The sequence below is a fragment of the Stegodyphus dumicola genome, chromosome 1 (genome assembly GCF_044657685.1).
Source record: "Stegodyphus dumicola isolate Sdum_Otavi_A_Nest chromosome 1, ASM4465768v1".
NCBI lineage: Eukaryota > Metazoa > Arthropoda > Arachnida > Araneae > Eresidae > Stegodyphus > Stegodyphus dumicola.
Genome location: NC_140768.1, coordinates 110,328,222 through 110,353,511, shown reverse-complemented (window position 1 = coordinate 110,353,511; position 25,290 = coordinate 110,328,222). Strand labels below are relative to the sequence as shown.

Sequence of the window (25,290 nt, the reverse complement as noted above, 5' to 3'; positions counted from 1 at the left end):
AACAAGAATAAAATAAAATGCACTTACCACGAATTAATGCTTTTTCGAACAGCAGAAATACCAATTTCATACCGCCTTTAACATACCGCCACGTTATCACTATCGTATTTATATGACACCAGACACACTATCCAGAAAATTCATATTATGGTTCACAAATAAATAATCACAAATAATCACAAATCCCTACTTCTAGCATGCACAGCCACTAAAAATAATCTCCCAGACGTTCATCTTTCCACATTTCCAAATACCCACTGCACCTCAACAGGATGGCCATGACGATATTTCCTTTTGCCGAACTTCAATTCAACAACTTCCACCATTTTATCTTTCCCCCCCCTAGCTTCTCAGACACAGAGCATGACGCGAACCGACGAACTCCAGCGAAAGATTTTTCAACGTCAACAGGGTTGCCATACAACACGCAATAGCGTCAAAAACCAGCGCAGAACACATAACGACACATTTGTTGAAATTAGGGCATATATCGGAGTTGTACCGAAAAAAAAAAAAAAAAATTAGTGAAGCATGTGCTACTCTCTACCAGCACAAAGAAGGGCTATTTTTTTTTTCAGGTTACATTTTTTGCTGTTGTCGAGCTGGAGACGTAGTAATCAGCACTTACTCTTCTCCTGTAAAATCCATACGTATTTCCGATACTTTTAAAAATAAATTCAGAATATCCGCCGGTGACTTTGCTTTCCTTAGTCCTTTTAGCAGAGGTGTGATTTCCCTCATGATAATCGTGAAATTCATGTTTGGTTTAATGTTTTCATCAGCTTCTGATATACCAGTTCTGATCATATCACTACATTTACTTCGGATCTGTCTGGTTAGGATTTTTAATACAGAAATTTTGGTGAGCAATGGGTAATTTCTGTTTCTCATTTAAATCTTTCTTTCTGTCTGCTTCTACTGTTTTTCTGGGTTTTGAAAGGTTCTTGATGTACTCTGAAGCTTTCACCTAACAATCATGGATTTTATACTTAATCGTTAAATACGTGTTGCTGTGTGTTTGTACGTGTGTACCTATTTCTAATTGTTAAAGAGTGATATCCGTCGAAAGAATAATGAATTGTAATCAGTTATAAAGGTTTATTCATCAATAGAAAGGCACAGGGGCCTGAAGGATCAGAGCTGTACGCTCTTGCTAGCGCTGATGGCTATTACAAAGAGATAGCGCAGGAGCCCAAAAGGAACAACCGTCTCCGTTCGCGGTCTGCAGAAGTTCTGTCGATTAAAAGGGGGCGTCGCAGCGCCCTCTAGTGAGAAGAATGTTGCAACAATAGGATGGGACGGCACATCCCGCCCCGCGTTAAAATATTTATATTTCAATACAACATAAGACTTATAACATAATGAAGTATAATATCATACTATTAAAATGAGAATTTCCATTACGACATAGTGAATTCTGGGATATAATAGAATAAAAATAGCATAAACATTTATACAGTTACAGAAAATGATAATATCTAATATAATATGATTCTACATTAATGAGGTTCATCAAATAAACATACGTATTATTATTCAATAGGTAGCAGACATATTTTGGATATGCACCTTTTGAATGTGCCGGTAGGAGTTCTAACTATAACTACTGTGACCTTTCTATCAAGTCCGGTTATAACTTCCTGTATACGACATGTAGCACATTTACAAGGAGGCAAATTATCTTCCTTGAGTAAAGCAAGGGCGCCAGGGTTTACGTTTATCTTGGCAAACTGCAATTTGTTGCGCTGCTGCAAGTGGTTAAGGTAGTCTCGATGCCACCTTTTCCAAATTGACTGAACCATCTTAGTAGTTTTTCGCCAACGAGACAGCCTATTTTCTTTTAGATGCAATACATCAGGTTCTGCCATGGCATTTAATGGGCGTCCAATCAGAAATGCCCAGGAGTGAGGATTTCATAATCTGTAACTTCAGAGGATAATGGAGTTAAAGGACGTGAATTCAGAATTCCCTCTATTTGAATAGAAACAGTCAGAAACTCTTCTAGTGTAAGCTTAGCATTACTAACAGTTCGTTTCAGATGGTGTTTAAACGATTTAACGCCGGCCTCCCCGAGACTTTCACAAAATTAGGGGCTCTAGGTGGAAGAAACTTCCAAACAATGCCTTCTGAAGCTAAATAGCTAGCTACTCCAAATTCTGATTGTGTTACCAACTTTTCCAACCGTTGTAATTCCGAACGTGCACCTACAAAATTCGTTGCATTGTCTGAAAAAATTGCTGAACTCTTACTCCGTCGGCCAAAAAAATCTTTTTAAGCCAGCAATCAAAGACTCAGAAGTAAGGTCTGTCAGAAATTCGAAATGAACAGCTTTAGTAGCAAGACAGACAAAAATACAAATATAAATCCTTTGCAAAATGCCCTTTCTCTGCCCCTTGTATTTGATTTGAAAAGGACCGCAAAGGTCAATGCCCGTATTGGTAAATGGCGGACTTGGTGATACTCTTTCAGACGGAAGATTACCCATTAATTGAGTCACTGCAGTGGGGTGCATTTTAAAGCAAGTTAGGCATTCATGAACTACCTTTCTGGCTAAGTCGCGGCCATTGATAGGCCAAAACTGTTGACGTACACTAGGTAAAAGAGACTGCGGCCCTACATGTAAATCTCTTTTGTGGAAGTATTCCATTATGAGCTTCGTGAATCTACTGTCTGGGGGGGGGGGAGGATGATGGGATATCTTTGATGGTAATTCAAGTTGGAGCTACTTAAACGGCCTCCTACACGGATTCAACCTTTCTTATCCAAGAATGGATTAAGAGATTTTAACTTACTCTTGTTGGAGACCGGTAGACCTCTTTTTAGAGCCGAAAGCTCTTCAGGGAAATGCTGTACCTGCGAATCTCGAATGAGGGTATCTCGAGCCTCGACGTGTTCTTCTAAATCCAGGGGACCCTGACGTTTATGTTTGGAATTTCTGGCATTGTAAATAAATCTAAAAATAAAACTTAAAATTCTAATGAGTTTTTTATAATTATTAGTCCTGTTCATAAGTTCATTTAACATATCACTACTTGCGGACATAGCTAAAGTCGTAGTGACAGGAGTTTTCAGTTCAGCGAAATATTGGTCATCTGCAGGGCTCACAAATGTCTTAATCATAGGTACACATACATCCTTAAATAGAAATGAGGGTCCGTGCCACCACATGTTATTTGATGCTATTTCTTCTGGATTCAGACCTCGAGAAATTAAATCAGCCGGATTGTCCTTTGAGGAAACATGTCTCTAAATAAAGTTTTCCGTGAGATTTTGTATTTTTGTTACTCTATTGCCTACAAACGTTTTGAGTGAATGAGCCGATGTGGCAATCCAGGCTAATGCGATCGTTGAGTCTGACCACAGGAATACTTTACTGATATCTAATTTCAGCGTGGAGAGAGCCTTCTTCACCAGTTGAGCTAGAAGGAGACACGCACACAATTCGAGTCTCGGTACAGAGATTTTCTTTAATGGTGACACTCTGGATTTACTACACAACAGTTCAGTAGAACACTGCTCACTAGATATTGATTGAAGGTACAGAACCGCTCCAAATGCTGTTTCACAAGCGTCAGCAAAACCATGGAGCACAACTGTAGTATTCGAGTTCACAGCCCATCTAGAAATGCGAAGCTTCTCGATTTCGGTAAGTGTAGAAACAAAATGTGTCCATTGCTTAGCTAAAAGTTCAGGAAGATGCTCATGCCAATCAATGTCAATAAGCCATAACGATTGCATAAAGGTTTTAGCTCTTGTGATTATTGGGCCAATTAAGCCCAAAGGATGGTATATGCGGGCGATATCTGATAAGACTTCCCTTTTCGTATAAGTAAGACGGGAGCTGATGGTGACTTTATAGGAAAAGGAATCATTTGTTGTATTCCATTTGATACTTAAAGCCTTGACAGTTCTTTTATCATCCTGGAAAGGAAAAGCATAATTCTGCTTCGTAGAGATATCAGCGTAGAGTTCTGGTTTATTAAAAGACCATTTGTGCAAATTCATCTTTCCGCGTTGTAAACTCGGATTCATCATTGTCAACTCGGAACACAATTTTCTTACCTGACTTAGTTCTAATCCTCCAGAGAGGATGTCATCCATGTAAAAGTCAGTTAAAGTAACAGAAGACGCAAGAGGGAAGCTTTCCGCCTCATCATAATCTAGTTGATCTAAGGTTCTGGTTGCCAAATAGGGAGCACACGCGGTTCCATACGTTACAGTCTTAAGCGCATAACATTTGCTAGGTTCATTTGTGCCCGTCTTCCACAGAGTTCTTTGGAGATCAAGTTGAGAAGGATCGATTTCAATTTGGCGATACATCTTTTCGATGTCTGCAGTAAATGCATATACATGCTTTCTAAAACGCAGCATAATTGAAAATAAATCATCTTGGATTGTGCCACCCTTTAGTATAATGTCATTTAATGAACGTCCATTTGTTGTTTTACAGCTAGCGTTAAAAATCACCCGAAGTTTAGTGCTACTCTTCTTCGATTTATAAACCGCGTGGTGAGGTAAGTAATAGGCAGCCTCAGTTTCAGTTTCAATTTCCATCATGTGATTTAGCTGTTCGTATTCTCTCATAAATTCAGTATACAGCTTCTTCATTTGTGGTTGGCGTTCCAAACGATTCCATAAATGATCCAAGAGTTTTGACGCAATTTCCTTAGAACTTCCAAGAGTTATATTTTCTTCATCAGTTTTTACAGGCATCTTTACTACATAACGTCAATCCGATTTTCTGCTATGGGTTTTTGCATAATTTTCTTCGCACTATTGCAGTTCCTTACTAGGCGGGGGTTTATAATCTTCTATGCTTTCCACCTCTTAAAATTGTTTCATCGTTTCATTTAAAGACTCTAGACTTGTTGTCAGATAACAGTATTGCTTTGGTGATACCTTTAGTTTCTAATGCACCTGAAACTATGTATCCGAAAACTGTTTCATCGAAAAGCAGTCCGTTATCTTCGGTTCAAATTTTTCCCATCTCTAAAATTTCAAAAAATAGTTCGGCACCTATTAACAAGTCTATTTTTTTAGGTTTTAAAAATTGAGGATCAGCCAATTTTGTGTTTTTTGGAATAACACTATTCGAAATCATTAGGGGTTTTGAAGGAGTGATATCCGTAATTTTGGGGCCAATGAAAAAATCCAAATTCCATTCAGATGTGTGTTCTTTGATATTTTAGCATTTATTTTCGACTTTATGATTGTTTCGTTTATTCCAGAGATCGGTGCGTAAGTTCTCTGTTTTGGTAAACCCAATGCATTAGCGCATGACAAAGTAATGAAGTTGGTTTGCGAAGCGGAATCCAAAACCGCTACTACGGGACGTGCACAATTTCCGGTATCGCGAATGTAAACGACAGCTGTACTTAGTAAGACAGTTTTCGTTTCAGTAGAAACGATCAAAGAGCTTTGGCCGGGAGAACTTTGAAACTGAGAAGACTTGCATCTCTGTCCCGTTGTTTCACCTGCCACATCCGCTCCCTTCGACGGGGAAGAAGAAACCGTCTTCATCGGCTGGGTCCATGGTTCAGCCATAGGAGACAAGGCCTTATGTTCTTGTGGTAGTTCTCCCTTGGCACTATTATGAAGTAATGAGTGATGCCTACCCCCACAAGCGAGGCAGCTGGTTTTACATCTGCAGTCAATGACCTTGTGAAAGAGTTGTAAACAATTAGAACAAAGCTTATGCTTCTTAACAAGATCAATTCTTTCATTAATAGTAGCGTTTTTGAACGCTTCAGATTTATATATCGAGTGCTTAGAAAGGCATATTCTACATTCTTCCTTTCCGTTGTTAGATTTAATTAGAAGACTTTTAGAACGATTAAATGAAGAATTTGCGGAAATATGAGAATTACTCAAAACCTTGTTAGTTTGTGGTACATTTCTAGAAATACTTTCTAAGACCTGACTTCTTTTTTCTAAGAAGGAAATGAAGTCATCTAACTCTGGAACTTCAGTTGAATTAGCTGACATCTCGAATTGTTTGCGTGATTCAAGGTCTAATTTTTGGAAAAGTATGTTTATTAATAAAATGTCTGATAATTTGTCGCGCTCATAACTGAGCAGTTTCAATGCGTGCAAGTTCTTTTTTAAACAATCTAACAAATCACGCAATTCTTTTGCTGATTGACATTTTAACTTCGGATAAGTCATAATATTACGAATATGAGTATCTACTAAAATTCTTTTGTTTTCGTATCTTTCCTCCAGTGCTTTCATCAAAGATTCGTAAGTGTCATCTGCTGTTTCGATTTGCTTTGTCTTTTAAGGATGAACGCAAATAAAAAACCTTTTGAGAGTTTGATAAATGAGGATTATTAGAAATAAGATTTTGAAATGCAATTTTAAACACATTAAGATCTTTATAACGACCGGAAAATTCTGGTAACGGTATTTGCGGCAATGGGATTTCGACTGATTTCGACCTTGCCGTATTAACCGCTTTCTCTATTAATATACCATCTAATAATTCTGATAATGAAGAAATGAGGTTTAAAAGACTTACCTTATTCTTTTCTATTCTTGAGTCCATATCTGCTAGATCCTTATCTATTTCTTGTAACTCTTCGTATTTAGCTTCTCGATAAAATTGGTTCCGCAGCTCTTCTAAGTCTTTAGCGGATTTCCTCGTGGAATTCAATTTAATATTTATTTCCACAGCTGAAGGCGGCGCATCCAAGGTGATATTGGGAATAAAAGTTTCTACTTGTGTAATTTCCGTTTTCAAAGAAGCTCTCTCTCTTTTAAGATATGCTAACGTCACTTTAATCCGCTCTCCGGGTCGTTAAGGACCAAATGTCAAGGAGTGAGATCCGTCGAAAGAATAATGGACTGTGATCAATTATAAAGGTTTATTCATCAATAGAAAGGCACAGGGGCCTGAACGATCAGAGCTGTACGCTCTTGCTAGCGCTGATGGCTATTACAAAGAGATGGCGCAGGAGCCCAAAAGGAACAACCGCTCTATTCGCGGTCTACAGAAGTTCTGTCGGTTAAAGAACCATGGTTAAAAGGGGGGCTCGCAACGCCCTCTAGTGAGATGAATGTTGCAACAATAGGATGGGACGGAGCACTAATCATTCGCTATAAAACTGCACCCTTAACTTTCATCTGCTTTCCTGTGAAAAGATCCTTACATGAAGGAATACAGCATTTATCTTATTCTTATGTTTGAAGGTTATTTGGGAAAGTTTTTGGTCAATGAAAATTTTGGATTTTAAACTTTTTCCTTGCTTGAAATAACAATTTTTTCTTTTTGAAATAATACTACCTATAACATATCCTTACTCAAACTGACAGATCAATCGATTTTAAGTGAGATTATTGCTTTAAAATTTAAAAATTATGCATATAAGTGTGAAGAACATTTTATTATTAATTTAATTGGAAAGAAAATATGGACGAATGCTAGCTTATGAGGAAACATTTTAAAAATCAACTTTTTAATTTGCTGTTATATACCGTTACTAAACTTCTGTGTTTGTGGATGTCAGAGAAAAAACAAATGAACTGGCAAAAAAATTCACTTATTTTTAACAATGAAATTTGCAACACATTTGAGATTTTTCTATAATCATTCGTCAGGCTTTTGTAAGTTAGTGAATCAGAATACTTCATTTTTCACTACTAGGATAATACTTATTTTATTTATTTTTTTTATTGTTCTTTTTTTTAAATTTCGCGTATACTTCAGTCCTACATCTGATTATTCTTTCTGAAGCATATGCGACTCTCCTCTCTCTGGTTTTTTTTTTCCTCCTCCATATGGCCAGACACTTGCAACTTGATGCATTCAGTGGCAATAGCCAAGCCAATACCCATTGGTCATTTAGCTGTTTCATCACGAAGAAAATTGCCCGGGTGAACCACAGAGGATAACCGAATTACACCCGTGAGAAGGAGGAAACTGTGTCCTAATTTTTAGGAAGAATACGTCGGTGGACCAAATTATAAATCTTCCATACCTCTTTCCCTACCATCAAACCTCTCTAAAATACTTTTAACTAACCAGTATTTTAAATGCCCCCATGCTGTAGAGACCCTATGCAGTTACGAAAATCCAAGCCTTCTCCGGGATTCAATCTGGACCCAACAATTACTAGCATCGCTAACCATTATGTCGATATCAGAATGCCAAATTCCTAATTAATTAAGTATTGAGTATTTCGCAAGATTAACTGAGTATTCCATAGAATTATATGTTTATTGCAATGCTACAAATGCTCATGTGCTACAAGTTAAGTTGAATTTTATATTCTACTTACCAAATACTTGAACCTTGAACTGTAACACTCGCAGGTGAGTATTCTTTATTATCAAATACGCAAGGACACTGGTCTATCGCAATGCAGAACCCTTCACTGCTCATCGTCATTCCGTCAGGGCAAATACAGCCTTGCACGCACTGGCTTTTGCAATTCTCGGAAGATGCTATAGCCATGCAGCTGCTCGTGCAAGGGTTTCCACATTCTTTGTACACTTGACCACCCGTGCAGTCAGGTTCTAGAATGATAAGATCGCAATGATATTTTTATACCTTTACTTGCAAGAGTTAGTGTGCATTCAAATACACAAATAAAATGGCTAACTCAAAAAGTGAAAGGAATCTATAACTGCAAAGAAAAAAAATTGGTAAAATTTTAAAGATCTGAGAAAATTATGTACATCTTAGCTCAGAGTGAAATAACATGGGAATCAAATACGTTAAAGGGTTAGGACTGCAATGGTAATTCAGATTTGCATGTCTCTTTCACTTTAGAAGCCCATGACATAGTCTGCCATCATGATCACTACTACCTATTAGTAAGCAAAGAGGAAATCTAGCAATGGCACTACTAGTAACAGAAGCAGAAGAGGCACTGAGAAGCAGATGGGGAAATTGGAAAATGTAGCACTTTAAAAATCTTTGACACAAATGTTTAAGCCTGATTAGCCTCATTATTTCAACATTAAAATCTCAAATCCTTACATGAAACACACCAAAGTTTTCAGAATCCATTCTTCATACATGTAGTAAAACACGGCGTATGGCATCTCAAATCAGGATCTAAAACGGGGTATTTGTGATTCACTTTATCTGGTAGATGCCAATTCATCCGCTTAAAGCAACTGAAAATCTAGGGGGGAAAATTCCTGGATTCATTCTTTTCATTTATTCGGCAATGATATCACTGCACAGCTGCAAAGATATGGGGAATCTGAATAAACTTGGTGCTAAGCAAAATTAAATCTCCAAAAAGCTGTAAGCTAGAAAAGATTAGAAAAACTATGCTCCATGATGCCAAAACGTCATTTCTTGACCAATGAATGATTTGGAAGTATTGGAACTCTGAAAACCGAAGCTACTTTGGCATAAATTGCAGTAATTTCCATAAATGATTAAAATTTAAAACTGAATCCACAAAGAGTTTGTGGGAGTGAAACTATGACAACTATGTTTATGTCATAATATCAAAGCACTAATACGGGAAAGTTAAAACATTTTTAGAAAACTAACAAATGATATTCCATAATACGCATCATCTTAATATAAAGCTATTTGTATTTTGTTAAGGAAATAAAAATAGTTTACAGTTTCTTGCTAGAGTTTATTGCGGTAAAATGACAAAAAATACTTACTGCATGGAGGAATGTCATCCACCCAGTTGAGAATAATGCCCCTTTTTGCACAAGATAAACTATAATCGGCAAGTATTGGACAAACGCAATCTTGTAAATTTTCTCCACATAAACAGAGATCTGATATGCAGCTCTTATAATAGACATCGGGTTCTAGTTCACCATGGCAAGCTGTTTTCGAAGAGAAAAATACTGTTATAAGCAAGTGAATAAGAGGGTTTTTTTTTTTTTTTTTTTTTTTTTTTTTTTTTTTGTTCACAATGCAATGCTTCTAAAAATTCTTTTTTAGACGCACTGTAACTAATGTCACTGATTACCAGCTCCTCTTAGCTTTATTTCTTCAGAATACATTGCAATTACAAGAAGAAATAAAAAATACTTTCATACATAATTAAATAAAACTTCCTGGTTTTACGTAGCAATAACTCATGGTAAGGATTCAAAGAATGAACAACGAAATGCAATAAAGCTTCCTTTCCATAGTGGATTAATGAAAGGTCTTATTCCAAAGAAAAACATAATTGTTCTTAATCCTTCCCTTCAGCAAACTTGCCATCAAAAAACTATTTTTTCCCCTGAAATGAAATCTCATCTTAATAAAGAATACCGATTTGAACGCATTTCAGAAATTTATGAAAATAGCAGGGGAAAATCAAAGAATATTCGAATAAGTGCTTTCTCCAGAGGTATGCATAAGATGTACAAACATTCAAATAGACATGTAGAATTAAAGTAATGCATGTAGTTTAATTAAATTATAAAGATTTTTTTCAAATCTCGATTATTTATGAATAATCGGCTCCATAACTTTGTAGATGTTTGTACGTATTTTAAGGACATAACTTTTCAAACATAATTAACACAATTTCAGATTTGAAATCCAGATAGAGAGAAGATCCAATTGAAAATTAGACTTATCTTCTAGATTTAGGACAATATTAAAATCATTGCAAATCATAGCGCTGTAATGCTCTCATGTCAATTTCATTTTTTTTTTTTCAAATGTATTAACCCTAGATAGATACATTACTATAGATAAATCGTAGTCTTTGCCACGAATTATAGTATTATATATAAAAAAGTTCAAACTGACATACGTAACAAATAATTGTTTTTTAGCGCATATTGTATGCCCGTGTCTCAAAAATTTCGAAGTTACCTATGTATCTGTTTTAAAATATGTTGTTAAAAATTATTACACTGGTAAAAATTTGTAATTAATCTCTTAGAACAGAATCTAGAGTTATTATTTTAAACTTAAAAACATTAGCCATTAGTTCTGGCAATGATAAAATACAAGCGTTTCATTGTTATAGACGGAATTGTTTGAAATGTTTTGGGAATCATTGAAATCCGTATAATAGTAGGCATTAAAAATTATATTCCTAACAATTTTTAAAGCAATAAAATTTCTTCTCACAATACTTAGAGAAAATTTTTAATTAAAAGTATAGGTCAGTGATTCAAAAGATAAAGCTGGAGTGAGCGTTTTTTGACAGATCCTACATAATACTTATTTCTTAAAAGACAATCAAAATTAGAAACAAACCTTGGAATACTTCTCCTATTATAGCAGAACAGAGCATCTTAGCATCACTTAACTTCTGGGGCTGAGTCTCACAAGGTGATCTCATGGATCTGCGCGTTCTCTTGTGACAGGTATCAGAAGCTTGCCATCGAGAAGCGAATGTTGCCACATCAGCTTCTACATCTTTCTCGGGCGTTTGGAAATCATCATTTTGATTATGATTGAAAGTACCACAAAGACCCATCGTCTGACCAAATAGTGTCGGTGGGGCGTCTACGTAGATTCTGTTCTCTCCATCCCACAGCACTGATACGCCATTTTGCAGAATCACCTGTAAAGTAATTTTCATTCTTGAATCTTATAAAAAAATTATTCATTAGTTTATCGAGTTTGTTTAACCAGTAAATTTGGATCATTAGTTTTCGTGGATTTAATTAATACAGCAGCCAGATTAGAGCTCTAACATTATTTATGATTCTTTCTGTGTTCTTGTAAAGCTTTCTAAAACTGGGCAGACTGCCTGAATTTGATTGATTCTTGTATCTCATGCAACTTTATGAGCATATGCAGGATGACATACGAAAGAATACTATAAATAACAATAATACAAGAACAAATAAGAAAGGTAATCAGAGCTTATACTGTGTGCTGATTTAGTTTTTAATTCTTTGAGCAGGAAGGCTGGGCATGCCATACCTCTCAGGCATCGGCGGACACGGTTGGATTACCCATTAAGCAATATAAGCGTATATGTATGGCATCAAGGATAGGGGGCATCACAAAAAGGTCCTTCGGTATTCAGGAACGCAGCACCAAAAAATTTCTCTTTGCTGGTTTTACTATGGAATGCGTAGTGCAGCTAAACCAAAACCAAACGAGAGAAGGGATAAAGAAAAAACAAGCGTACACACAGGTGGGACACCAAAATTTTTGAAGTGCTTATGGCGTCTCAAAGTCTTAATCCTGCCATGTCCCCGGAGCAAATAATGGCCGTAAAGCTTAAAAATTAGCTGCTTTCTCCAGATTTTACTTAACATATGAGCATTTTCTTTGCGGGCGCTTTAATCGCCTGATGTAAGAAAGGAATCAGTTTGCAGTTACAGAAACATCAGTCACTTCGTCCTCGTTAATGTTTTGTACCAAATGTATAGCTAAACATCAATATATAGTTGCACGGATTTAATTCAATCCGTGCAACTATATATTGATGCAACAGAAAACTATCACTTTCAGTATCATGCTATGGTAGCAAACCATTTTAGTATTCTATAAGAATTTACACTTACATGAATTTATGTACGAGTGCGCATGTATTTCTTTTTCTCGAATTCTTTTTATGCCCCACCCTGTATAGGTGAACTACGAAAAGGATATATAGTAGTAAACCATAGAAATAAAAAACTATGCAATATAGAAATAAAATATATTATATAAAATTAGAATTATATAGAAATATTATATAGAAATAAAAATTAGTGTTGATGTCATGTACAAAACTTTCGTTAATATGGAATTTATACTGTATGATGATTTTAAACTTCTGATTCGCTAAATACTCGTAAAAGGCATTTAGTGACAATGTGCTGATGCCGTGAGTAAAAATCCCTTTCCTTATTTCAATATAATGAATATTGAATCTTGTAGGAAGAATAAAGCTCAGATCCTTTCCTTATTTCAATATAATGAATATTGAATCTTGTAGGAAGAATAAAGCTAATTTTTCAGAATAAACAAAATACTTTTATTTAAATTTTAAAACAGAACCAAAAAAATAAATACTGCAGCTCTAAACTATCAAAATTTTAAACTCTTAACTACTGCAGTTAAAACTCTTACAACTATTAAAATATTCAAAATCCTCAACTCTCTAAAAACAAAATATATAAAAATCTTTCGAATCCTCTTCTTGTTCCCACACCGTAAAATGCAAGTTCTTGTCCTATTATTTATATTTCACGTTCTCTTTAAGTCACGATCTTTACAAGTCATGATCTTTACAAGTCACGATCTTTACAAGTCATGATCTATACAAGTCCCCCCACAAGAAGCACATTCGTCACCGTAGAGACAATGCTGCTCAGAGTTCATTGAGTGAGAAAGAGTTAACTGCTAACCTTGACAAAGCATCAGCATTCCCATGTGAACTTCCTTTGCGGTATGTCACAGTCATGTTATACCGTTGTAACGCTAAGGCCCAACGAGACAGTTTAGCACCATGAGGGGCGCTTTGGGTCAAGTATGTGAGGGGATTGTGATCAGACACAATCTGCACTTTGGCACCGAATATCCATGAATCAAATTTTTTCAAGGCTTCGATGACACAAAATGCTTCTCGTTCGATGGTTGACCATCGTTGTTGACAGGGCGTTAATTTCTTGCTGAAAAATGCTATGGGCATTTCTTTGCCATGTTCGTCGTTTTGAGCTAAACACGCTCCAATTGCGAAAGCAGATGCATCCGTATAGAGTTGAAAGGGCTTGCTGATGTCCGGAGTATGCAGAGATGGCATTTTAATCAACTCTTCTTTAAGTTTGTTGAAAGCTGCTTCTTTTTCAGAGTCACATGGAATATTATTTGGAACACTCTTCTTTGTAAGGTTTGTTAAAGGTAAAACAATCTCAGAAAAATTTGGGATATAATCCCTATAGTAGCTTGCTAGCCCTAAAAGACTCCTGACTTCTTTTTTAGTGGTAGGCTTAGACAGATTTCTGATGACTTCTACCTTCTCAGGATCTGGAGAGTGAGTGCCAGAACCTATTACATGTCCTAGAAACTTCACGTGACTCTTTCCGAAATCACACTTTTCTAGATTTGCGGTTAGAACTGCGTTTCTCAGTGTCTGAAACACTTGGTCGATGTGATAGAGGTGGCCATCCCAAGTTTCAGAAAATATTGCCACATCATCAATATATGAACGGCAGTAGTTCTTATGGTTTGCAAGCACCTTATCCATCGATTTTTGGAAGGTACTTCCAGCATTTTTCAAACCGAAAGGGAGAACTTTCCATTGGTAATGGCCGGGATGAGTGATAAATGCTGTGTAGGGTTTAGCTTCTTCTTTCATAGGAATTTGCCAATATCCCTTGGTTAAATCGAGAACTGTTATGAATTTGGCTTTCCCTATTTCGAATAGTAAATCTTTAGCAATCTTCATCGGATAGGCGTCCGGAATTGTGAAGCTATTTAAAAGCCTGAAGTCTATGCACAGTCTAACGCCGCCATTCTTTTTTTGCAACACATACTATAGGATGTGCCCAGTTACTGTCACTGGATTCTATAAGATCCCATTCTAACAGTTCTTTAACTTGACGATCGACTTCCTCTTGAAGTGAAACAGGAACACGGTAGGGCCTCAATCTTTTCGAATTACATCCTTCTGTAACCTTGATGTCATGACCATCATCATTGGCTTGACCAGGTTTGCTACTGAAAACATCTACATAAGATTTTAGTACTTTAAATAGTCCTTCCCGTTGGTAATATTTTAAGTCGCCTTTCAAATTTTGTAAATGGGTCCAGATATCATCAGCAGATTTATTCATAAGATCTGCTGGTGCATAGTGGATATCTCCAAACTCTTCATCTTGGTCAAAAATGATACCAACGTGATCTACACGAGCAATATATGGCCTTAACTTATTTATATGGAGTTCTCTAATACTCCCGTTTTCCATTTCGATTTTGGCAAAGTGTGGCCTGGTAAGTTTGATCACGGTAGCTGGTCCTTGCCACGTGTTAAGCAATTTATGAGATGATGATGGCATTAACACGAGGACTTTGTCCCCAACATTGAAAGTCTTTTCTTGAGAACGTAAATTGTATCTTGAAGTGTACTCTTCTTAAGATATTTTGGAATTTGGTGATGCAATGTCATGAGCTTTTCTTAATTTTTCTAAAAGGTCTTGTAGATAATTTTCAATTGAACGGGAAGCTGCAATTGGAATGCTACGTTCACCTGTCCATATTTCTTTCAGCAAAGATAATGGTCCTGATGGTATTCTTCCATATACCATCTGGAAGGGAGACAAACCAGTGGTGCTATGTGGCACTTCTCTGTAGGCAAACAGGAGATAGGGAAGATTCAAATCCCAGTTTCTGCGATATTCTTGGATATTTTTGTTCATCATCTCTTTTAAGGTTCTATTCCAACGCTCGACAGCACCCATGGTGTCCTGGAGTGGAGAATCGTGGAGACACACCAAGTAAGTTCTCAAAGGCTCGGGTGAGTTTGGCTGTGAAATTAGTTCCCTGGTCGGAACAAATCACTTTTGGAAATCCAGTTTGAGTAAAAAAACCTCATCAAAACGTTGCATGTTGTTTTCGCACTTATGTCTTTGACGGGGGTGGCTTCTGCCCATCTGGTGCATAGGTCAACTGCACATATCACAAACCGATGACCTCTCCTGGATGGAGGTTCTAATGGCCCGATACAATCCACGCTCCATACTTCAAAGGGTGTTTCCGGTCTAACAATAGGTTGAATTGGGATTCGATCTTTGTACGTAACTGTTCTCCTCAATTGGCATTCTTTACAACTTTCACAGAATTTTTTAACATCTTGCTTAATAGTAGGCCAAGATAATGAGTACTTGATTCGTTGAATTGTCTTTTTCTCACCGAGGTGGCCGGCAAGAGGGATTTCATGTGCCATTCTTAGGACTTCCCTTCTTTTTTCTAAAGGTAATACAACTTGCTTAATGTTTTCACCACAGATATATTCGGAATGAAGTAATATGCCGTCATCGAAAGTATATGAATTTTGATTTTTATTTGCCCATTCAAAGCATTTTTTTAGAGTTTCGTCTTGTTCTTGATGTGTCTTGAATTCTAGTCTTACCCTGTTCGTTGTTTTCAGAGACTCTATGTTTTCTTGGAAAATCTGATTAACAACAGCCAAATTTGTGGTATTGTCTTCAACTGGTGAGGGTTTATCATCTGTGTAGATAGGTGTGTTAAAATTTCTGTATTTTGCTATATAAATTATTAAAATAACCAACCTACAGCCTAACAACTGAATGTCCGAAATATAACCCGCAACTTTTCTAAAAGTAACAAATTTCAGTTAAAAAAAACCGCAGATAATAAATAAAACGAAATACTATTAAGAAAAGAAGCACGAAAATTTACTTTTTAGTCCAAAGAGATTTCAGTCCCGAAGGACTATTGTTTTCGTTTTGCGATTTTGCGTCGGACTCATAAACGTCGGTTCACTTTTCAAACTGTTGCCACAAAACGTTAGAGTCCTGCATTATATTTGAAGAAATTAAATAATGAAAAATCTGCATAAATGATTGTCTATTTCTCGCATTGTGATAAAACAATGGTACATAGAGCCATCGAATTTTGAATGACGAAATCCTACTGCGAATATGGGCATCTGAAATCCCAAATTTGGAATTTGTTTTATTATAGATTTTATATTTTGTAAAAATTTAACGAATTTTTGATTTACAAACTCAATGCTTTAAAAGCGAGAAATGGCAACGTTATATAGAAAAAAAATATTACTTTTATCTCCAGCTCGCGAGACTGTGTATATCGGAAATTCTAAAGATATGCTTAATTTAACATTATTTTGCGATATTGCTCTTGAACTGAATTTTATGGTTTAAGTGCGAAGAACATGATATTTAATAAATAAAGGTAACACTCAAAACGTTAAAAAAACACCCCTTTGGACGTAATTTAAAATCTGAAACATTTCAGATTTTTTTTTATATATAATTTATTGTTGTTAAATCATCCATTAAAAATAAATTACTAAATCATAAAAATAAATTAAGTGTACAGCCATTATTAATTTTCTGCTTCCCATTCACTCCTGTTAAAATATAAGAGTAATAGATGTAAAAAAGTGCTGTTCTTTCTGTTTCGAAGTGTGTTTTAGTTTTAAGTATTATTTACACGTAACCAAGTGAACTTATTCCACAAATTAAATTGTTTAAAAATTCAAGTAAATTGTTTTCTATTATGATTTATTTCTCTTTCCTGTGATTTTTTTCCTTGCTACTGCCGAATTAACCGAAATTTCCCTGTTAATCGAGGACGTCATCCTCAATATAACCTCTGCTAGTCGAGAGTCTATGGTACTTTTATTGAATGTTTACTTGTATAGTTAACATTCAATTTTTCGCTTTTTCACGATATATGAAACATTCGATGTCATATTTATTTCCGTTATATTCTATATAGCTCAGTAATAATCTATGTATTCAGTAATATTTCAATAAAGCATGTACAAAATGACATATTAGACTACAGAAAAGAAACAAACCATACGCTTGGTTTTTCCACCCTCAAATAAAATCAAAAATAAAAATCTTAATTACATTGTAATGAAACTAAATACGTCAGGGATCAATTTTTGTAAAAAGAAAATTTAGAGATATACATAGATTTATAGCATACATTAAAAGAACATAATTACCTATTTTTATACGTGTAGTCTATTTAAAAGATACAGTCACAAATAGAAACTTTCAACAAATTTTTGAAGACGAAATTAAACTTAGTGTAAATTTTAACATAACTAAAGGCCTAAAACACTTTCAGTTTTTAAGATTGAAATAAAATTTATGCACATAATTCACATACTCTTTTAATATAAATTTGAAACCATGCTTAAGTATATTTAAGATAACAACCTGAAAAATTTTACAACTTATATAATTAAGTCCTTACTCTTAAAAAGATATCTGAAACCATTGCAGCATTGAATCCAATAGCAGAAAATGGCAAACTAACTTCTTTTTCGTTAAAACTCATCTGAAAAAATGAAATAAAATTTATCAAACTATGAAATAAAGAAAACAAATATTCCTTTCGGTTAATTATGATAGAAAATGTGGGATATTTTGCAGCAGTGCTATTTATTTATCTAATTAACTTTCTTCTATTATTACATCGTATTATAAACCATATAGCAACCAAGGATATTTATTCGCTAATAACAATGATTAACTAACATTGTAGTGCTGATTTAATTCTAATTCCATACAGCTAAGTGTTGTACTTGAAGTGTGTATTTGGTGTAATTATGGCAAAGCACACTAGGGCTATCTGCCTAAGGGAAGGGATGCCTTCGTGGAGGACTTTCTAAGGGAAACTAGCTCGTATACACGTTACACGTGTGGAAAACCACGAAAACACCCATGCAGCCAGCCCGTTCGCTGGATTCGAACCTCGGACCGAACTACCAGTGTTCAGCGACTTTACCGCTCGGCCGCTGGTGAGCCGTTGTACTTGAAGTAGTGAAGACAGTTTATACGCTTTGTTTAGTTTAAATGGTGCATATATTATTACGTTTCATCATAAAGATTTCCGTTTCATCAAATATTCATCAAACTATCTTAACGCATTTGTCAAAGAGGGTATTTATCTTTGAGGTGTGTATAAGATAAAAAATGCGTAAATCAAAATTATAAATTAAATTATCAATAGCCTCTTAATTCCTCATTTTAATTTGGGTATTTTCCCTTTCTGTCCGAAAAGCGGGAATTATTTATTATAGCTTTTTCTGGGCAGCGTCATTTCTAAATTAATTCGTATCACATGCCTTTTGCATAACAATACTGGCGTAGCTAATTCGGAATTTGAAATCAAAATTTCGAGAACTGAAATTCTCTTAAACTAACCATCCACACTGAATAACTACACATTTTGCTTCTGATCCTCAGCCAAGGTAGACTGCTGCTTGTTGTTTTTATTCTTACTGCAAAGCTATCAAAAATGTAAATGTTCATATATAACAAAAACGCATTTTTAAGATCAGAACATATTTTTGCATTCAGATTTGCAGTTATTACCTACTAGAACGGAAAACAGTGCTTTTATGAATGATGGCCGTTGTCTAGAATTTGATATTATGGTGTTGTAACTCATTAACAAAAATAATATATAAAAATATCATAGAACTAGTATAAAAGAAATTATAGAATAACATGATGTTATATGTAAAGCAAAAGAATTCTGAAAAATGGATAGACAAATAAAAACGTTATATCACATTTTACCCGATTTACCCGATTTTACTTTTTGATATGAAGTACCTTATTTCGTATAAAAAGCTAAAGTTGGAAAACCCTGAGCAAAATCGGAACCCTATTATGTAAGTGGTAAATGCAGATATTCTATGAAATGCTTATATACGGTCGCCCATCAGTATCCGAGCAGCAAGAATACATGTAATTTCATGCACGTTTTTAAATCCCGGCGAAAAGCCTGGTTGTCGGTATTTTCATATTTTTCTCCAACTGTAACATGAATGTCAGCCAGTTTGCTTTCATACACCGTTCGTGGAGAACTTACTTTTTCCTTACTTAAGGAGATTACTCTCGTATACTTTACTTTAACCAACTTTGCAAGGTCTGTTAATGGAGCGATTTCCTTACTTAAGGAAATGTCTCTCGTATACTTTACTTTAACCAATTAACTTTGCAAGGTCTGTTAATGACCACGAACAAATATTAATTAGGCAATCATTATTAGTTTAGTCTCCAAATTAGTGTCAATCAATTAATTACTTCTCGCAACATAATGAAAAACTTAAACGTATTCATCAAATTATTACTTTTACACATTAGGTTTCAAAATTTTACTTGGGCTTCCCTTACTTTTGCGAATAAAAAACTGAGGCAATTGTATCTTGAGCACTATTTTAGAATACCTGTAAAACGGTAAATCGTATCCACCAAGTTCAGAACATAGATAACTGCTGCATAACAGTTGGTGTAGAATGCCAACTTCACAGCGACAGGAATTTAGAAAAGTAATTTTTTAAGTAAAATACGCGGGCTTGTTATCAATAGTCCATAAAGCAATATTTATAACAAGCCAAACATTTAAAAGAGAACTTGCCTTTATTCCAGGCTGGAGAATTAGAGAGTCACCGAGGTATGCGATCTTGATGGCAAGTGTACAGAACATTGATTCTGTGGCAGGTTCGGAACTAGCTGAAGCTGGACATGGTCCACTTTCCTGGACAATCGTGAAATCCGTATGATAAACGAGATAGTAAGGACAGCTCCCCAGAAACTCGTAGCTTAGACCATCGAATGTAGTGTAGTGTGGATCACCCGTTGAGGAACATCTCGCTTCACATTTTTCATCAGTGCACTGCCAGTCTCCAGCATTACATTCACTAGCATGAGGGAAATAAGAAATTGAGGTGACAGAAATTACATTCAATAGGAGGAAAACAAGAAATGCTAGGGAATAGGAAACAACTCAGTATTGATTTAACAGCAGCTGTGTATGGTCGAATAAAAAATTGATGTTTTTTAATATCTTTTTATATTTCTAAAGGCATTTCGAATTCAAAGACAAACTTAACTTCTGTGTTCCCATTTTCTGATGAAGCATTAAAATAAGCAATATTCTTAAAGAGATCTCAGACAACAATATTTTCCCCTAGAGTCTGTTTTAGCTTCATGATAAATTCACCACCAATATAATCTCGCCATTTTGATACGATGTAGAGCAACGATGTCAAACTCGCGGCCCGCCCACAACAAATATTTTTGCGGCCCGGCCAATATATCGGGAAATAATAATATATAATAATAAAATAACATATCGACGAAGAAAACAATGAAATGTTTACTGCTAAGTAATTAACGATAATTTATTCAGTGTTGTTAGATTACTCACAGCGAGCTGACACACACACTACTTAAATTACAAATGCGTGTGAGTAGCTTGCGTTCAGCTAACTTCAGGTCAGTTTACACCTGTCAGAGCGGCTCGGAGCGAGTCGCTCCTTACGATTACTTTGACAATGTAAACGCTCACTTCGACGGAGTACAAACGTAAGGGAGATGAGTCAGCGCTTCCGTTTCTACTTTGAATCTGTTGAAAAATCTCTCCGGGCAGTTACTCCGCGCAGCGTTCGCAGGGACGTCGTGACAGTGAGTTCTATAATCCGAGATTAAGCGATAGCCAAACCATGGCATTTTTTAATGCATACGCATCTTATGAAGTGTTTTACTTCTATAATTATGTGAGCTTATATTCATTTTTCTACAAGCATCCCTACATGAGGATGCAATAAATATATGATAAACTATAAAAATTTAAAAAAATTATGGAAAAGATATGTAGATCTGTTTTATTGGGGATATTTAAATTTCTTGCTTTGTATAAAAACATTCTGGGCTATAATTCGTTACAATTCAGCTTGGATGTGAAACATGTTCAGCTTGGATGTGTGAGTGCAAGTACTGAAGGTGTATTAAGGTTTATACAAATTATACTAGATGAATTCTAATCTCTTTAAACTATCCGTTTTAGCATTTTAAAAGTAAAGTATAATCACTATATTTACCCATTATTAATTTTGTTGATATCACTTTGTGTGTTGTCCAGAAACACAATTTCAGTAGGATCCAAAAGTAACAATTTGCGATAAATATCTTCCTCTTGGAACTATGTCATAATATATATATTCTTTTACCTGTGGCAACATATGTAATGCTTCCAAGTTTTTTGCTACTTCTTATTTATTTAAGATTTTCCGAATAATTAGGTATCATACAGTTTACTTCTGTCGCGTTAATGGTAGCTTTGAATAAATATTCCATGTGCTAACTTTGCATTCTTCTCTAGAGATAACACAGTTCCAGTAAGAACTCTGCATAATTATATCATGCACAGAGAGCTACTGATTCTGTGGATTCTGGATGAATAAATATATTCTTTCTATTAATAAATAATAAAACACATTATTACTTTTACATTATTTTGTAAATGATTAATTAGGTGTAAATAAACAGTTGTATATAGTAGAAAAACTTTGTTAATTTGACTTTCAGTAAACACAGTTGACTAAATAACTTCTCTCAAACTGAGTTTCTTTTAAATTCTTGTATCTGATATGCAATAACGTTTTTGTAACTTTGGACATTCTGGTCCGAAATTCATTTAATAGTTCATTTGATACTCCTAATTCATTGCGGCAAGCTACCCATTTTGTACCCATTTTTTTTCTTCCTTTTTTTTTCCTCCCAAGAGCAGAAATTAATTCGTTTGAAACAGCTTCGCAGACTTCAAGCACTGCAGCCTAAGAACATCTATGTATGTTCAATGCATATTCTTTCCTGCAGCTGCGACGTCGGTATCCATTTCGTAAACAAACGGAAGCGAGTTGTCAGTCCACTCTGATTGGTGTAAACAATCTATCAGAGTACAGGTCCGTTCACTCGGTTCGAAACGCCCGGACGAGCGGCTCGCTACGAGCAGCTTTGACAGATGTAAACTGGCCTTTCGGCTTTTGGGGAATACGTGCACTCAGAACTTGTACGCATCCCCCGATAGCCGAATGTGGCCGAACTCATGGTCTCAGTTTTCCAATCATAGTTTTGTACGATATATTGGTGCATACATGTGCATGCACTTTGCTTTATTATTAATTATTACTTAATTCATATTGTTACGGATTTCATAGTTATTTATTTATTTAGTTTTTTTTATTTAGAATTGTAATTAGATTTGCTTCATGTTGCCTTAGCAACGTAGACGATTTTTGAAAAGATAGCTGCGTTGGAAGGTTAAAAATAGAACAACGCGTGCATTTAATACCTAATAAATAAATATCTCGTAATTGCTGTTGCCATCCACAAAAATCCAGATATTTATAGATGTTTCCAGTATATTCAAGAAATTAATTATAAAGCTTATAAAAGCCGAGAACAAACAACTCATCTCAGTAGTAGCTGTAGTTCTAGCGAAATGTTTGTTTACTTAATGCTGTGATTGATTTGTAGCGATTTCGCTGTGAGATAGAATTAGTTTCTCTGTTTTTAATTGACTTTTGCTAAACGTTTGACATTTTCTGATATTGTTAGAATATTTTTGAAGAAATATTTCAGCATTTTGATTTATCTCTTGTGGAAAGAATAAATTTTTGTTAACTTTTTAACGTTAACCGTGTTTATTCGAGCCCTTTGTATTCAGTATGTCTATATCAAAACCAAGTGGTAGTAAAATTAAACGAAAAATCGCTGACGAACATAGAATATTCCAAGTAAAATGGGAATTAGAATATTTTTGCTGTGAAATAAAAGATAAAATAATCTGCTTGATATGTAATAATACTATTAATGTACCAAAGTTATATAATATTAAACGTCATTACGAACAACACAAATCGAAATATAACAATTACGAAGGATTAATGAGAGAAGAAAAGTTGAAAGAGCTCAAGTTAGGAGTGAAAAAGTAACAGTCCATGTTTAGTAAAGTATTGCAAGAAAGTGAAGCGGCGGTACATGCAAGCTACGTCTTGTCCGAGTTGATAGCTAAACATTCGAAGCCTTTTACTGACGGTGATTTCATCAAGGAATGCCTAATGAAAGCTGGAGAAATTGTTTGTCCTGGAAATGTGAAGGCTTTTCAATCAGTTTCATTGTCTCGAAATACAGTTGCGGAAAGAGTTACTGATTTAGCCGCGAATTTAAGTGATCAGATCAAAGCAAAATCATCTAGTTTCGAAAGTTTCTCCATTGCCTGTGACGAGAGCACGGACATTAGTGGCAAAGCTCAATTAGCAGTGTTTCTTCGTTCTTGTGACAAGAATTTTAACATTTTTGAGGAATTACTGGAACTAATACCGATGCCTGGTACTACCACAGAAGATATATTTACTTGTGTTTTTGGACTTCTGCAGAAATACAATCTACCTTTGGCAAAATTAAATTCTGTAGCTACAGATGGCGCTCCATCAGTGACCAGGAAAAACAAGGGCTTCGTAGCGTTACTAAGAAAAAAACTTAGTGAAATTCACGGTTCAAACATTCATCATATGCATTGTATTATACATCAAGAAGTTCTATGCACGAAAGTAATAAATATGGAGAATGTTTTGTCATATATAAAAAAAGTTATAAATTTTATAAGATCTCGAGGTTTAAATCAGCGTCAATTCACTGCTTTCTTAAGTGAGTTAGGTAGTGAATATTCGGGTTTGTCCTACTATACCGAGGTACGTTGGTTATCTTGCTCCAAGATTCTCAAACAATTCTGGTATTTGAAAGAAGAAATATGTCAGTTTTTAAAAACGAAAAATCCAGACGTAAGTTTGTTTTACGATCCAATATGGATGCAAGATTTTTCTTTCTTGGTTGATATAACCAAACACTTAACCGATTTAAATCTATCGTTACAAGGAAAAGATCATATCATTACGAACATGTTTGACATAATTAAAGCATTCAAATGTCAACTAGTTCTTTGGGAAAAACAACTTAAAAATGAAGATTTGTCGCACTTCCCGACGTGCAGCATGAACAAATCAAGTTTAGATGATACTTGTTCGTATCAAAAATACGCAGAAAAAACTGCAAATTTAACAACTGAATTTGAAACGAGGTTTAATGATTTTAGTTCCCTCGAAGATAATTTTTTTGTTGTTGTTGTTGTTTTCTTCGATTTTCTCAATAAGTATTGACTCAGTACCCAGCCATATGCAAATGGAAGTGATCGAGATTCAATGCAACTCAAATTTGAAAGCAAAATTCATTGAAGTGGGCGTGCCTGAATTTTACAAATATTTACCAGGCTGGTTTGAAAATACTCGAAAATTCGCGTATGGAATTATTTCCATGTTTGGTAGCGCTTATCGGTGCGAGCAGTTATTTTCAGTCATGAAAGGTAATAAGTCTCCTATTAGAAACCATATTAATGATGCTCACCTTGGGTCAGCGTTGAAAGTTATCACTGCAAACAAAATTTCTCCCGAAATAGGAAAGATAATAGTAGAGAAGAGATGTCAAGTATCAGGACGTAAACATTAAATTTTTCTTGCTCTTTTCTATATATATATATATATATATATATATATATATATATATATATATATATATATATATGTTTATTAATGTATTATTCGAAATAAATCTACGTTTCTATGAATATTGATATATTGATTTTTTTTTTTCGGCCTGTCTAAAGTTAAACCTTGTTTGTTTGGCCCAAGTGTACCTATGAGTTTGACATCCCTGATGTAGTCTTGTATGTTTACGAAGCATAAAATATAGACCCTATTGAAGACGAGATAGCGAATTCTCGCTATGTCTTGAAAAACAGATGACTCCCGATTATAACAACCTTTTTATTTTAACTAAACTGACACACTCGGT

General features: G+C 35.1%; 1 protein-coding gene across 2 annotated transcripts in view; it reads right to left on the bottom strand.

Moving 5' to 3' along the window:
* Positions 1-25,290, bottom strand: part of LOC118192014 (hemocytin-like) — a 342,722-nt gene that overhangs the window by 259,036 nt on the left and 58,396 nt on the right. For both annotated transcript variants that reach the window (XM_085819309.1, XM_085819312.1), the window contains exons 14-18: positions 20,015-20,297; positions 17,840-17,923; positions 11,180-11,489; positions 9,631-9,801; positions 8,277-8,514 (exon numbers count right to left, since the gene is read on the bottom strand). In XM_085819309.1, the coding sequence (XP_085675435.1) occupies positions 8,277-8,514; positions 9,631-9,801; positions 11,180-11,489; positions 17,840-17,923; positions 20,015-20,297 (1,086 nt within the window). The remainder of the gene's footprint in view (positions 1-8,276; positions 8,515-9,630; positions 9,802-11,179; positions 11,490-17,839; positions 17,924-20,014; positions 20,298-25,290) is intronic.